At 46.7% G+C, this 15,066-nt stretch overlaps 1 protein-coding gene across 10 annotated transcripts in view; it reads left to right on the top strand.

Moving 5' to 3' along the window:
• The window catches only part of RFFL (ring finger and FYVE like domain containing E3 ubiquitin protein ligase), a 66,865-nt gene that overhangs the window by 34,509 nt on the left and 17,290 nt on the right, over positions 1-15,066 (top strand). For 6 of the 10 annotated variants that reach the window (XM_045488123.1, XM_045488118.1, XM_045488120.1 and 3 more), the window contains one exon: positions 14,021-14,208. In XM_045488123.1, coding sequence (XP_045344079.1) covers positions 14,029-14,208 — 180 coding nt within the window. In that variant the 5' untranslated portion in view covers positions 14,021-14,028. Of the gene's footprint in view, positions 1-13,809; positions 13,918-14,020; positions 14,209-15,066 lie in introns of those variants that run through there. The other 4 variants (XM_045488115.1, XM_045488113.1, XM_045488116.1 and 1 more) reach the window with 1 other exon arrangement.

Below are 15,066 nucleotides of genomic sequence, written 5' to 3'. Positions count from 1 at the left end.
TGTACGTTTAGCCGCAGTGACTTTTGTGCGGTCCACTTTGGAAAGGCAGACGGGGTCATTTTGACCCTAGACAGAATTCACGCCCTGAAGCGCTGCCTTTCCCCAGGGCTTTGCATGTGGCAGAAACCCTCTCAGTGAATCCCTGGCTTCCTTATCCTGGTGACCCAGTAGTCCCGTCACCGTGATAGTAGCTCAGGAGAACAACTTCTTGGGTCCAGAATAGCCTCTCTGGTAAATCCTGTTTTCTGCACGAGAGTTCAGAGGGATCAGAATCTCTTTATTTTTGATGAGCTCTGTCATCAGTTTTGATGGAAGAAGGATCCTGTGGTAATTAAACCACAGGTCCGTTTATTCTGTTTTCAGCTTGTTTGAAGACTCCTCTGAACTGCTTTCTTTCCTGATTGACTTGCCCTTTGGGGCAAAATGCCTGGGCTGAAATTAAATGTGTAGGTTTCTCTGCTGCAGTGTTCAATCTGTCATCTCTCCTGAACGCCACACTAAGAAGCAGCCATTTAATTGGTCAGACCCCGAGGGTGAGATTTTGGCACAAGGCCATTGGTTAGAATTACTTTTCCCTGAACTTCGCAGCAGATGCTGAGGTCCCTCTGCAAGTATTTGTCATAGACTAGTTGAAACGAGGGAGTTTTCAAGAACATTTATAACTTGGATTATTGTGTATGTTTTTCACTTGTTTACAACAGTTATCACTTCAGGAAAAGAGCTCATGTATTACTAGCGAAAAGTGAAACCTCCCTCCTTTCCCCTTCTTCATGCTGTCATTTTAACGCTTTGTGTTCCAAGACCCGCTGCCGTGGTTCCTTGTGTCCTGCTTCTCCCTCCTCTTGCTTGAGGCTGCGCACATCGGTAGCGACTGGCAAAGCTCTGCTTAGACCTGGGTGGATCTGGTAGAGTCTCTTTGATTGTCTAGCATTGCTTTTCTCTGTTGTTTCTCTTCTCCATGTGTTGATTTCACTTTAATTTGTGTTCTCTGCAGTTCTTATCACTGTGCTATTTATTCCCAACCGAAGCCACTGGGAGGTCACTGAAGGCTTCTGTGCCTTTCGATGCAGGGAGGGGATGGACGTGCCGATCCTGTTCATCCTCGAGGTTTTCTGGCTTTCTAATGCTATCGTAACTGGCAGTTTTAACATGTGTGTGTTACTTCTAGAAACTCAGTCTGTTACCATTCTTAGCAGACACTTTAAAAACTTAATCCTCAGCAAGTGTGAGGTAGGCATGTACCTATTAAGCCTTTCCCTTAACATACTGCTATGGTCATTTGGGTTTAAAACCCTTAATTTGCTCATCACCCTGTAATCAGGATTGTAGAGTTTTCAAGCATGAATTTCTCTCTCTCTCTCTCTCTCTCTCTCTCTCTCTCTCTCTCTTTTTAAAGCTCTGTTGTTGTTATCATTAATAAGACTTCAACAAATACCTGGTGATCACGTTTACCTGGCACTAAGGCTGGGAATTAAGCTGTAGACTCTTTTCCTGTTTCACTCCCTAACCATGGGAGAAGAATACTTGAAAAAAAAAAATTACACAAATTGTTAGCCAATTGATTAAATGCAGTGCTGCTAGAATGCTCATCCCCTCAGAATGTAATCACCATGTGGTGAAGGGACCTTGCCTGGTTTTGTTCCTCTTGGAGTCCCCAGCACCTGGAAGAGAGCTCTGCAGAAAGTAGCGCTAAGCAGACAGTCAGGTGAATGAATTAGAGTTCTTGGGAGGTGTACGAGATGCCTTGGGAGCACAGACAGGGTCAGAGGAGGTTTTCCTGAGGAAATAAATGCTGTATGAGGAGGTCAAGGTCGAGGGTATAGCGTGAGGGAGGTTCCTGAAAACCCACATAAGCTTGGTCTTTGAGGGGTCGACGGAATAGCAGGGTAGCTGGAGCTAAGAGCAAGGAGAGCGAGGCCCTGATTGCTAAGGATTTGCTTTCATTATTATTTAATGGGTACCAGTGAAAACACTTATTAAAAGGAGAGTAATAGAGTGTTAGGTAGTTGAGACAATTAACTGAAAAACCCCTCCTCAGCTGGAACCAAGGTGGGCAAGGATGGAAACCGAAACATCTTAAATATTGATTAAGGGCTCTATCTTTAGAAAGTTGGGGGGTCTCTTCATAGCGTCAGTACCCCGAAGTTGTAGTGGGTCGGAAATGCAGATGGCCTACTGGATGTATAAATTAAAATTCTGTATTCCCAGGGATGGTTTGTCTGCCATCCCTTTTACAAGGTCCTCAAGTGTTGAAAGGTTGGCTCGGCGGGTATGTGGTTTCCACTGTCTCTCCTATGGTCAACTCATTTACCTTGCTCTCCAGCACACAGGCTCTGTTAGTAGTGCTATGGGGAGGGAGTTGTGGGTGGTGAAAGCATCGCCCTCTTTCTGTAGGGCCACAGATTAATCACCCCTAGCTGACCCAACCCGAAGGGCCCAGCCTCTTGATTTACAAAAAGAACATTGTAATTTCGATGTTTGCAGGATTATTGTATTAAATGAGACAACAGATGCCGACAAAACAACTCAGGTGTTTTGTAGTGTTTTTACTTTTCCTGAAAAAAATACTGTTTTCTAGGATCATCTGAGAAGGGATTTCTGAACCCCTGAGTCTAAATACCTCCTATTTTCCCCTTGTCTACCCCTGAAATAACAGCACAGGAAATTCTTTCTCTCACCTAGAGCTTTGATCCTTTATATTAAAGTAGAACTTGGGAACTGGAGGACATAGGAGTCCTAGTATCTTTGAAGTCTGACATCTCAGAATGAATAGGGGCTCTGGGAGCTGGTTTGGAGAGAGGCAAACATTGAATCCTCCTTAGCCCCATGCCTTATTATAAGGCCAGCCATTTACTGAATGTCTAGTACCGTCTTCTGCTCTTTTTGTAAGACTAAAAATTAGCTCGTAAAGTACGCTCCCTCTTTATACTGAGCACCTACTCTGTGTCCAGCTTGCGAGGTACAGGCAAGTTTATTCCTGTTCCGCCGAAACTCAGAGAGCCCACTTTCTCAAGTTCATTCCGTTACTCCTTGTTAGAGTTGGATTTAAGGTCACGTCTGACTGAAGCTAAAACCAGAGTAAGATGTAGTTGGGAATTTTTTTTTCCTTTTTTTTGTTTTTGAGAGAGAGTGCGAGCAAATGGGAGAGGGAGAGAGAATTTGAAGCAGGCTCTGCGCTTTCAGCTCAAAGCCTGATATGGGGCTTGAACCCACGAACCCTGAGATCATGACCTGAGCTGAGGTGGAATGAATGCTCAACCGACTTGAGCCACCCAGGTGCCCCGAGAATTTTTTTTTTTTAACTCTTGTATTTTCTAAAAATTTAGCCCCCAAATGAAATGCCTAGCTAGGAAATATGCATTATCCACTCCCCACATCCTAAGGACTGTTTGGGAGGATGGACAATGTCTATTAGGATTTAAAGCCTTTGGAAATGTTTTCGTCTGCTGTGTTCCAGCCTTGTGACAGATCCCTTGTTTATGCCCAGCCCAGACACCACTTTACCAGGGCTGCTGATCTGATTCAGGCCTCGGGTGTTAAGAGTTCTATAATATACTTGTCTTCTCTGTGACTTAGGTGTTCTGAATTCTTTATCCTAAAGTAAATATCTCAGAAATAATGTCCGTATCACAGAGAACATGCTTCACTCTCCCACGCCCAGCAAGTGAGACCAGTGTGTAATATGGTGCACTTGTGGGTTGCTTACTCACAGATGCAACAGTGGCCCTGTTTCATGCTCATGGTGTTGTCGCCAGCCCTTTAAACCTTCCCCAGCCAGGGTGGTTACCTTAGGCAGGTTTGCTGGAAAATTCAAGTTGTGACTTTGAGTTTGGGTTTTAAATTAAATAGTTTTGAAGGATTTCAAGTTTCTTTTCAAACTTTAGAAGTGAGCAGCCTTCCAAGTTGAGAGATGATTGTAAATTTCAGGTGAGTTCTCAAGATAAGGATTCTTTATCGTGTGGGTGGTGTGATCAGCTGTGCCGGAGCCCCACCTAACCCAGTCCCTTAGGTGGTAGGAGACTCAAGCTTTGGGGCATCAGAGAGAAAAAGCGTGAGACGTATGGATCTGGCCCATAGTCACTGTTAAACATCTAGGCTGTTGCCATTTTAGAATTGTAACTTAAAGTTAAATGATAATTTCTTTTAGCATGTTATTTATTGATCAGTGATCACTTACTGTGGGTTAGGCACTTTCTGAATATTATTTTTCATCCCTACAATTACCTCCCAACGCAGGGATTATCCCTTCTATAGAGGTGAGGAAACAGACTCAAAAAGCTTAAGTCACCTGTCCAAGGTTAGCTACCCTTTGTTTTTGATAAAGGGCTTTTTTTTTCATAGTCCCTTTATGTCACTATAAATATTGACAAAATGCTTTGGGCCCTAAGGAGAGATAACTAGTACTTGCCTCATTGGCTGTATTGATAAAATACTTGAACGTTCTGCTGACCTCTGTTTGTTCATTCCACCAATTATTTGGGTGCCTGCTGCAAAGTGGCACGGTGCTAGATGTGGATAAAAAAGTGAGGACAGGTGGGGTTCCTGCCCTTGGAGTTTCCAGTCTGTGGGTAGATCAGCTGTAAACAAAGCTTTATAATTGCAGATATCGGCAGTGCTCAGGAAGGAAACTAAGGGCAGTGAGAGAGAGGCAGTGTGACTGAGGAGGACTCCTCTCAATTGGTGGTGTCCGGGTTGCATCCTGAAAGATGAGGAGGAACAACCCAGGCAGGGAGAACAAGCGGAGACCTGGAGGCAGGATGGAGCCGTGTGCTTGACCTCCTAAAGGCCACCATGGCTTGAAGCTTAGCGAGCAGGGAGAAAAGCAGCATGACACGAATCAGAGAAGAGGACTGGTGGCACATGCAGGGTCTTTTAACCATGCAAGGAGTTGAGTTTTCCTTTTAAAATGCAGTGGGACTCTGTTGAAGAGCGTGTGTGTGTGTGTGTGTGTGTGTGTGTGTGTGTGTGTGTGTGTGTGTTGGGGAGAAAGAATTGGAGAGAGGCAAGAACAGAAGCTGGGAAGCTAGTTAGGATCAGTTCTTCTACCCAAGAAGCCCTTCTAGACTCTGGAATTATAGTAGAGCGTAAAATCCCTGCCCTCGTGTATTTTTTAAATTCTAGTTAGAAAAGCAGTTAACAAGTAAGCCAGTAATACCAGTTCATGCTGTTAGGCATGAGACTAGAAAATGACATTGAAACTGAAGAGTGAATGGCAGGAGGGAGCCAGGTATGTGATATCCTGGGGAGAAGAGTCCAGGCAGGACTCTTCCAGAAGCAAACAGCAGATTCAACGTCTAAGGAGGGAAGTGTGCCGTGTGCATAATAGATCAGAGATGGCGGTTGAGATCTCTGCCGTATTGGGGGGGGGGGGGAGGAGGGAAGGGGGTTGGTGACAGGGGAGATGGAGATAGGAATTTATGAATCTTCAGCTTAAAAACAGTACCCAAAGTCACCCGACAGGGCTCCTCTTGGGAGACTATGGATGGAGAGGGTGCCAAAGACAGCCTAGGGGCTCCCAACATTGAAGAGCAGAGGGAGGGGAGAGAGCAGCAAATAGGCTTTGAGCTGGGAGGCAAACCAAGGGCACGGAGTTGTGGAGAGTGTTTCAAGGAGGAGGCAAGGGTAACTTGTGTCTGGCTCTGCCAGGAGGTTAAGAGGAAGACAGAGAAGTGTCACTTGGATCTGGCCACTTGGGATTCCTTGGTGACCTTGAGAGGAAGAGATTAGGTGGAGTGGTTCAAGTGAGACTGGAGGGTTTAAAGAGTGAAGTTGATGAAGTGAGTTGAGTATTGGGAGAGTTTTTTTTTTTTAAGGTTTATTTATTTATTTTTGAGAGCAATCGAGCAAGGGAGGGGCAGAGAGAGAGGGAGAGAGAATCCCAAGCAGGCTGCATCGTCGGCACAGAGCCCTGTGTGGGCTCGAACTCATGAACTATGAGATCCTGCCCTGAGCCGAGGTCAAGAATCAGATGCTTAACTGTGCAACCCAGGCGCCCTAGGCTGATTTTATTATTATTTGACTGATTGATGGACTGGAATCAGGACTACTTCTTGCAGCCTGCAGAGCACGGGCTTCATGGTATAAGCGATTTAGTTTCACATCTTGGCTTTACTACCCTCTAGCTATGACCTTTAGCAAGTTAAGTTCTCTGAACCTTGGTTTTCTCACCTGTAAATGGAATGCACTAATCTAATTTGCCTTGCCAGAATTGTGAGGATCACATGATAAAGCACTAGGTAGTCCCTAGCTCAGTGCCTGACAGATCAGAAGTATTCTTCAAGTGGAGAATGACTACTTTCTTCTCTACTTCTGAAAACATGTAATTACTTATCAGTTATTTCAAAGAGGCATAGCTAAGCCATATTGATAGGCTTTCATAGCATTTCCTTTCAAAGTCATTGCAATTGTACTTTAATTGCTTTTTAAGGATAATATACAAGATGAAGCAAAACCTATTCTGTATTAATGATCCATAACGTGGGATACTTTCCGTAATGCACTTACAGCCTAGCTGCTTTTAACAATTCCAGGAATATGGTAGTGACAATAGGCAAACCTCCCTCACGGAACTGCAGACATTCTTGAAGGCTTGCTTCGTAGCCACTTTCTGATTTGCCCTGTCAGAAAGGTACTTCTTTGAGGATTGTGGGCATTGTAATTAGGTTTTCTAAAAAGGATTTTTGTGAAATCTTACACAGTGGTTCACCATAAGTATGTTAATTCCAGGATGTTGCATCTATGTAAAGCTCGTTGTTGCCGAAGTACCTTGGCACACAGAGCAGTTAATTAAAATCAGAACAGATTGGATGAGAACCTTGGGGACTTGACTTTACTGCCTTAGATTTTGGAGGTTAGCAAGGTGGTTTGGAGTCGCATTGCAAACTAGCACTTATTTTACTAGGGCACTGACATTCTGACCCTTCTACTCCATGGGTCCATTCTGACCCTTCCCTCCTCCTCCTCGGTAAAGCCCATGACAACCACTGATCTGCTTAAAATTATTTGCCTTGGGCAGGTGAACGAGTGCAGAAGTGACTGTTTTAAAATTACTTAGGATTCTAGGACTTAATGGGGAGAAATCACATTATCTCCCTTCTTGCCTCTAACTACGACTGTACTCAGCCTACCTGGGATAGATCATTTATCTTAACCCTGTTATTAAAACTGTAATTTTCCTGTTCAGCAGAGCTTAGTCTCTCAAGAAATGCCAGCATACTTGTCAAGCTGACACACTCCCACATGCTGACTAGCCTTCTCGGCCCCCGGACCGCAGGGTTCCTCCACAGGGAGGAGCAAGTTTTCTTGTTCATCTTGGCCTTACACCTCCCGTCTTCCTCCCGGTCCTGCAGAGCGGGAGAGGAGAGCCTCGCAGGCTTCAAACAAGCTCCCTGGGACCGCGGTCAGAGACTGTATTTGGGGATTAAATCCCCAAGTCCGTCTGTTCCGAAGAGGGTGAGGGGAATCGGGGAAGGAATTTTCAAACCCTCAAAGAAGATTTGATCATTTTCTTTCAAGATCAGGAGATTTGCAGATCAGAAAGGGAACTTTCTGATGATGGCGCCATGGGCAAAATTCGTTATACACCCACGGTTGGTTCCACTTCCAGCCCTTTGGTAACACGATCAGATGCCAAGTGTGTGTGTCTGTTTAGGGCTGAGGGATGAAAAAATATTGCCAAGAGAAAAGCGTTTGGTTTGTATGGCAATGTTAAAATTACAAACGCTTTCCTTTTACTCCCTGAGGTAATCCTGAATACAGTTGTAATTTAGGCTTCGTATTTTCCGGTTTGGCAAGAGAGTACTTTTAACTGGCCACATTAGGAAATGGTATTTTAATTATATGTCAAAAAGAGTAAAAGCCTGGTCTCCTGACATTGGTGACAGGGTCACCAGTTACTGAAGTTAGCTACTTCAGCACTGGAGACCTCCCCCCACCCCAGCCCTTTCTGTAATAGTCCCGTCCCCACGTACTCAATATGCCCGGGATAAGACTCTGTTCTCCACCTCTACATGGGGCCGGGGGAAGAACCCAGAGGCAATCTTCAAGTCTTCTCCCAGAGCCAAGACCTCCTGAGCCAGGCCACATACTTGGATAGGCTGATGGCTTTTCTTTCACAGCTCTTCAGAGGAGGCAGTTAAGATTAGAACCAAAGTTGAGAGAATGAAAATACCGCCGTGGAAGATAGATTGTCTTGGTTCTCGACTGAGGAAGACCTTTCTTAGCTCTTCTGTCAGGATGGCCGAGTTGAGCTGTATAGTTGTGCCTCATTGGGCCCAGAGTCCCCTGGGGGCAAGGACCTAGTCGACCTCACTTTTGGTATTCCCAGTGCCCAGCACCGCGCTGGTGCTCCCTAAGTGCTTGGGAAAGCACAGGAATTTAAACACTGTACAGCTGGCTGGCCTTCTGGCTGTTTTCCTGTTGATCACGCCTTGCTCTCCGGGCCTACCCATCGTGTGGCAAAGTCCTTGGCTCTCAGAAAAAATTGCAACGTGCAGATTCCTTGTGCGAAGGAAAAGTTTGTTTTCTTCTTGTGGTTAACATCCCCCCCCCCACCGCCTTGTCTTTTTACTTCATCCGTTCACCTTTGTCTGCTGGCAGCTTATCTTTGGTGACATCTGTCTCCCCTTGCTTCCAGTCTCTGGTGAAAGAGGTGACCTTTCTCCTCCCCGCCCACCCCCAGTCTTTCTTTCTCCTCCTGGCCCTGACTCCCACCTTGTGTTGCCAGCTTCCCTTCCCCTGTAACCTCTTCCTCTTTGGGGGTCTCCTGCAGTTTCTGCATTTCTCTGTCTTGTGTTAGTAACCTGCATCCTCTTTAGCTCTGGCCTTCTCTCTTCCCTTCATGGCCAGAAGTTTCTTCAGAGAATAGTTAATCCTTAGGGCCTGGCTCATCCTCACATCTGACCTGTGGTTAGCCATCAGGTTCTCTCTTCCTTAACTGCTCAGATGAAGAACACATTCACGTTTTCTTGAAACTGGGGCCTGGGTCCATTGGACATTTTGTATTCCATGCGTTCTAATCTCCGGGTCATTTGACAGCATCGATCATTTCTTCCTGAAACACAACCCTCTTCCAGGTGCCCCCCCCCCCCCCCCGCTTTGTTTTTATTTGTTTGTTTTGTTTAGTTTTGGTTTTTTGTTTGATTTTTTAAATTTATTTCTGAGAGAGAGAGACCGAGAGAGACAGAGCGTGAGCAGGGGATGGTCAGGGAGAGACAGAAACACAGAATCCGAAGCAGGCTCCAGGCTCTGAGCTGTCAGCGCAGAGCCCAACGCGGGGCTCTAACTTGTGAACCGTGAGATCATGACCTGAGCTAAAGTCAGCCATTTAACCGACTGAGCCATCCAGGCGCCCCCAGATCGCCCACCTTTGAGCATTCTTCCTTCCACTGTTGTGATGGTTTTCCTCCACTAGCCCTTTAGGTCGGGTCTTCCCCGGGGCACTCCCTGGCCACCCACTGTCTAATTCAGTCTTCTGCCCCATTCTGGCTTGTCATGCTTCCAGCAGTCTGAGGATTCCCAGACCTTCCTCCTCAACCAGGACTGTGCTCCTGTGTGCTGCGTCCATCAGCAAGTCCCCTGGGTACAAAACCCCACTTGTCGTCTTAACTGCCCCCTGCCTTCACACAGACACATGCCTCCTCCTGAGGGCCTTGTCCCTCATTACAGTTAAGGATTCTACCGTGTCCTGTTGTTTTTTTCAGAGACCCCCAGGATTCGTCCAAGACTGCTTTCTCTCCCCATTCTCCCACTGCTTCAGTTCACTAACCCATCCCGCGAGTTTGTCAGAGATCTGTCTGTGCCTTTCTCTTACGCCTGTGTCCTCGTGTCTTGACTGTACTATAGCAGCTTCCTGCTCCTGGCCTTCCCCTTGCAGGCTTGTTCCCCAGGCTGCTTACCGGCAGAGTGCCCACTCTAAAATGTAAATAAGATCAGAAAACCTGCTTGCCTGAACCCCTCACCGTGTTCCATTACTTGCAGGATAAAGTCCAGATTCCTTATCGTGGTCTTTAGTGGCTGCTCGTTTGCCTGCTGCACACCCCACCCTTACTCTTGACCCTACTGAACATTTTGTAGTTTCTTTTTGTATTTTTTTTTAATTTAAAACAAATGTTTAATGTTTGTTTATATTTGAGAGACAGAGAGAGAGAGAGAGAGAGAGACAGCACGAGCGGGGAAGGGGCAAAGAGAGAGAGGGAGATACAGAATCTGAAGCAGGTTCCAGTCTCCGAGCCGTCAGCACAGCTTGCCCATTTCAAGCGGGGCTTGAACTTACAAATTATGAGATCACGACCTGAGCTGAAGTCGGATGCTTAACAGACTCAGCCACACAGGCACCCCCATTTTGAGGTTTCTTTAATGCCATGTTGCATGCAGTTTGCTCTTTCTTGCAAATTCCTTTTACTCTGGGCCAGTTACTCTAACAGCAGGATATGTGTGGCGTCTCACTGGAGAAGTCTTCTCTGGTCATCCCTCCACCCCTGGGGAGTTGATTGTATCTTTGTAGCCTCCCATATGCTGTAGGAACCTCTGTTAAAGCACTGAGCACCCTGAAATTTCTAGCTTTGGCTTTACCTTTCTTTCTGTCTTTTTAAAAAGATTTTAAGTAATCTCTATACCCAACATGGAGCTCGGATTCACCACCAGAGATCAAGAGTCATGTGCTCTACTGACTGATCCAGCCAGGTGCCCCTGCTTTTACATTTCTTGTTCCCCTGCCAGACTGTGAACCCCTCGAGGGTCAGATTTCTCCCTTTACCTGCCTAGCATTGGAAACAGCAAGGCACTGGCTTCCATAAAGGTTGCATGCGTGGGGGAGTGGAGATTCTGACCAAAGTTGCAGACCATCCACAGCCGGGCTGCGCTGATCCTTGCCTTGCCCCCACCCCCTTCAGTTACTTGACGCCTTCTGCTAATTTTGTCACAGATGTCCATATCCCTTTTTAGGATAGCCCAGAAAGCCAATGGTAATTGTGGGGGAAATCTCTAGGTTTACTTTTTAATCTGAACCTTGCCAGAGAAATCGTGGCTGAGCTATTGTTATAATGCTCGTAGCAACGACTGATATTTGTTTAGTGGCTCTCAGCCCAGAGAATGTCCAGGTGAGAAAAAGGAAGAACAGAAAGGTAGGACTTACTAGAGGCAGGTGTAGTAAAGCAAGGCTTGGGCCCAGGTCTTTTGGTTCCAGATCCTGCATTCCTTGCATTACAACACATGGTCCCAGATGCTCTTGTCCAGGTGATTGAGAGAATCGTACAACCCCTCTTTCAGAGGGGCCACTCTGCTGTTAGCGCCATTATCTTGCCAACACAGAACTCATTTATTTAACTGTTTCTCACTTTGTTTTTCCATGTGAACTACTCATTGCAGTTAAGACTGTCTTCTAGGAACTGAGAGGCCTTGGACAAGTACTAGGCCGAGACCAAGGTGTTTGATGTGTAGGAAATGGAGTGAATGCGATTAAAAGTTTAAATACCGTGTGTGATTCATCCTGTAGTCTTTGTTGAGCTATCTATCTGCTGGGCACTGGCTGACTGTCATGGTCCCTGTTCTCAGGGGAGGGAGGGGAGTGGGGGGTGGGAGGAGGCGGATGTGAATCAGACATGCCTGCAAAAGGGAATGAATTCTCCATCAGGAATATTGGGAAATGCTAGAAGCTAAGAAGGCCCTAGAGTAGTCAGGAGACCTAAGGTTATAGCTGTGTGAACCAGGAAGTGAATCCTCCTGCTGGGCCTCTGTCTTTTCCTCTGTGAGATGACCAAGCTTGAACCAGTCGGCTTCTTACTGTTAGTACTTCCCAGCTTAGCACATGTTTGAACTATAATTTACAAAGGCACTTTGCATGAGTCAGGAGGCAGAGCAGAAGGTACCATTCTTCTGTGTGACCTGATTATTGAATAGTAACACTAAATGTTTCATTTATTATTTCTGTAGGCAGAGAGTTCAGGCTCAAAATGTCCATATTGACTGCCATGGTGTACTAAGAAAAGCACACTCTTACTTCATCACGGCAATGCTTGGCATTTCAGGGGACCCTTTTGCAACTTTAGGTTATTCTGACATTTGAGGGATTGGATCTTCTTTGTTCTGTGATCTTAAGCATCTGGGTGGCTCAATCGCTTAAGCAACTTGATCTCAGCTCAGGTCTTGATCTCAGTTGTGAGTTCAAGCCCCACACTGGGCTCCGTGCTGGGTGTGGAGCCTACTTAAAGCATTTGGGGTGCCTGGGTGCCTCAGTCGGCTGAGTGTCCGACTCTTGATTTTTTTTATTTTTTTAAAGATTTTTTTTTTTTCCCCCAACGTTTATTTATTTTTGGGACAGAGAGAGACAGAGCATGAATGGGGGAGGGGCAGAGAGAGAGGGAGACACAGAATCGGAAACAGGCTCCAGGCTCTGAGCTGACAGCACAGAGCCCGACGCGGGGCTCGAACTCACGGACCGCGAGATCGTGACCTGGCTGAAGTCGGACGCTTAACCGACTGCGCCACCCAGGCGCCCCCGGACTCTTGATTTCAGTTCAGGTCATGATCCCACGGTCGTAGGATTGAGCCCTGCATCATGCTGAGCATGGAGCCTACTTAGGATTCTCTCTTTTTCCCTCTCACTCTTTCTCTCTAAAATTAAAAAAGAAAATCGGGGGCGCCTGGGTGGCTCAATCAGTTAAGTATCCATCCGACTTTGGCTCAGGTCATGAACCAGCCATTCGTGAGTTTGAGCCCCTTATTGGGCTCTGCACTGGTGGTGTGGAGACTGCTTGGGATTCTCTCTCTTTCTCTCTCTATCTCCCTCTGTCTCTCTCTCTCTGTCCCTTCCCCACTTACACTCTTTCTTTCTCTCAAAAATAAATAAACTTAAAAAAAAATCTCCTTTGGACAAAGGAGCACCCCTATTTGATATGTTAAATGGGAATAATATTCCAGAATTTCTTAATAAACCCATAGAGGCACCTCTTCAGCAAGGTTACAAACATTGGTTGAGCGTCTTCTGTGTGCAGGACACTGCTAGGATGCAGTACACACGTGGCTAAGAAGTCATCCCTGCCCTCAAGGAATTTATGCTTTAGTGGCAGAAAATAGAGGGTAAGAATGTCTGTGCAACAAACTGTTTAAGCTGCTGGGAGAGAGGTTTAGGAAGGACTGGAAGAAAAAACGTCAGAGCAGTTTGCTCTGCTGGCTGGCAGAGGGGAAATCAAGGTGGGTGGCATGGTACAGGAAAAGAACATTAGGTTTAGAGTCAGAAGACCTGGGTTTTCAGAATCTCAGTTCTCTGTATATTAGCTGGGTGACCTTGACTTCTTTGAGCCTGGGTTGCCTCATCTCTGAAGGAAATAATAATAGTTCCTCTCCATGGTCATTGTGAATATGGGATTATACTTGTGTGTGTGCATGTGCATGTATGATAAAGTCCTTTCTTTTTTTAAGTTAAAAAAAAAAAACTTTTGTTTATTTTGAGAGAGAGAGAGAGAACACAAGTAGGGGAGGAGCAGAGGGAGAGAGGGAATCCTAAGCAGGCTCCGAGCTGCCTGCACAGAGCCTGATGTGGGGCTTGAACTCACAAACTATGGGATCATGACCTGAGCTGAATCCGAGTCAGACGCTTAACTCACTCAGCCACACTGGCGCCCCTGATAAAGTTCTATCTACCTGAGTTCTAGGAGCAAATTCATCTTCCTGAATAAAGTGGGAATTAGGTCACTTATGATTGCTAAGGTAGTTCTTTACTTGAAGTCCGGTCTCAGATTAAACCAAAACATAGCTCAGCAACCTTTCAAAGGTAGGGTGCCATCTCGGCCGTCCGTGTCGTCCTGGTAGATCAGGCGTCTGTCTTGTGTGCAATGGCCACTGGTGAAGCAGGAGGTGGCGAGAAACCTACGGCCCCTGAAAACATGTCTTCACCTCGACGCTCGACTCTGGCAGCAGGTGTGGATGGAGTATCCCGGCTCACTTGTGCCCTCGGGAATGGGGGAATGCAGTAGAGGTGTGTCTTAACTCTGACCCTTTTCCCCTTCCTCCCTCGCACCAGATTTTATCATGTGGGCAACCTGCTGCAACTGGTTCTGCCTGGATGGACAGCCTGAGGAGGTCCCCCCGCCCCAGGGAGCCAGGACGCAGGCCTATTCCAACCCTGGGTACAGCTCCTTCCCCTCCCCCACAGGCTCGGAACCAAGCTGCAAGGCTTGCGGGGCCCACTTCGCGAACATGGCCAGGAAGGTGAGTGTTGACCTCATGGCCCGCTGGGCCGCTACAGCCTCAGGTCCTCGGGCAAGCCTGCCGACCCCTCTGTAATGCCTGTCGCCTTGCTGTTGCCTGATCCCATAACCCACACCTGATCCCTTCACAAGATTGTTAAAGAAAAACTAGCCCAAAGCAGAGCATCTCAGCGTAGATTTGGAGCCAGACAGGCCTGAATTCAGATGTCAGCTTTGCTGCTTACAAGCCATATGACCTAACTTTTCTGGAGATTCTTTCCCTCCCCCGTCTCTAAAATGGGGGTGTAATAGTCATACGCATCGGACAGTGTTGTGAGAATAAAATGGTTAGGCCACCAGGGGTATCCAGCATGATGCTTGGAACGGACCAGGCACTCAGTGTTACTCCCTTCATTCGCTGTCGTCATAAAAAGCCCGGGCGCAGATTAACTTGTTCTTTTTATCACTCGTAGTGCCGAGGACATCTCAGGTACATCAAGACCCTGACAGGACAAAGACCGGGGCTCCTTTACTGTAGCGACTTCACTGGCCATGCGCGGTAGTCATCATGTTTTCCAGATTAGCAAGCAGCAGGGGAGACCAGTGGCTGGGGAGTTGTGCCTGGGTGCGGGCGTCCCTGGTTAGGGCTCAGAGGCGGCATATTCTCCTCAGTCAAGCACGGCCGGGGCTGAAGGTGAACCCTGACCTGGGAATTCCTGCATTCTTCTGCAGAGCGGGCGGTTTGCAGCCCTGGATGTGATGTTAGAATGGCGCTGACGGGGACTTTGAGAGGAAGAGCTACTTTTTTTTAAAAAAAAATTTTTTTTTTTCAACGTTTATTTATTTTTGGGACAGAGAGAGACAGAGCATGAATGGGGGA

This window comes from Leopardus geoffroyi, chromosome E1, assembly GCF_018350155.1.
Source record: "Leopardus geoffroyi isolate Oge1 chromosome E1, O.geoffroyi_Oge1_pat1.0, whole genome shotgun sequence".
Lineage (NCBI taxonomy): Eukaryota > Metazoa > Chordata > Mammalia > Carnivora > Felidae > Leopardus > Leopardus geoffroyi.
This window is presented reverse-complemented; position numbering and strand designations above follow the sequence as displayed.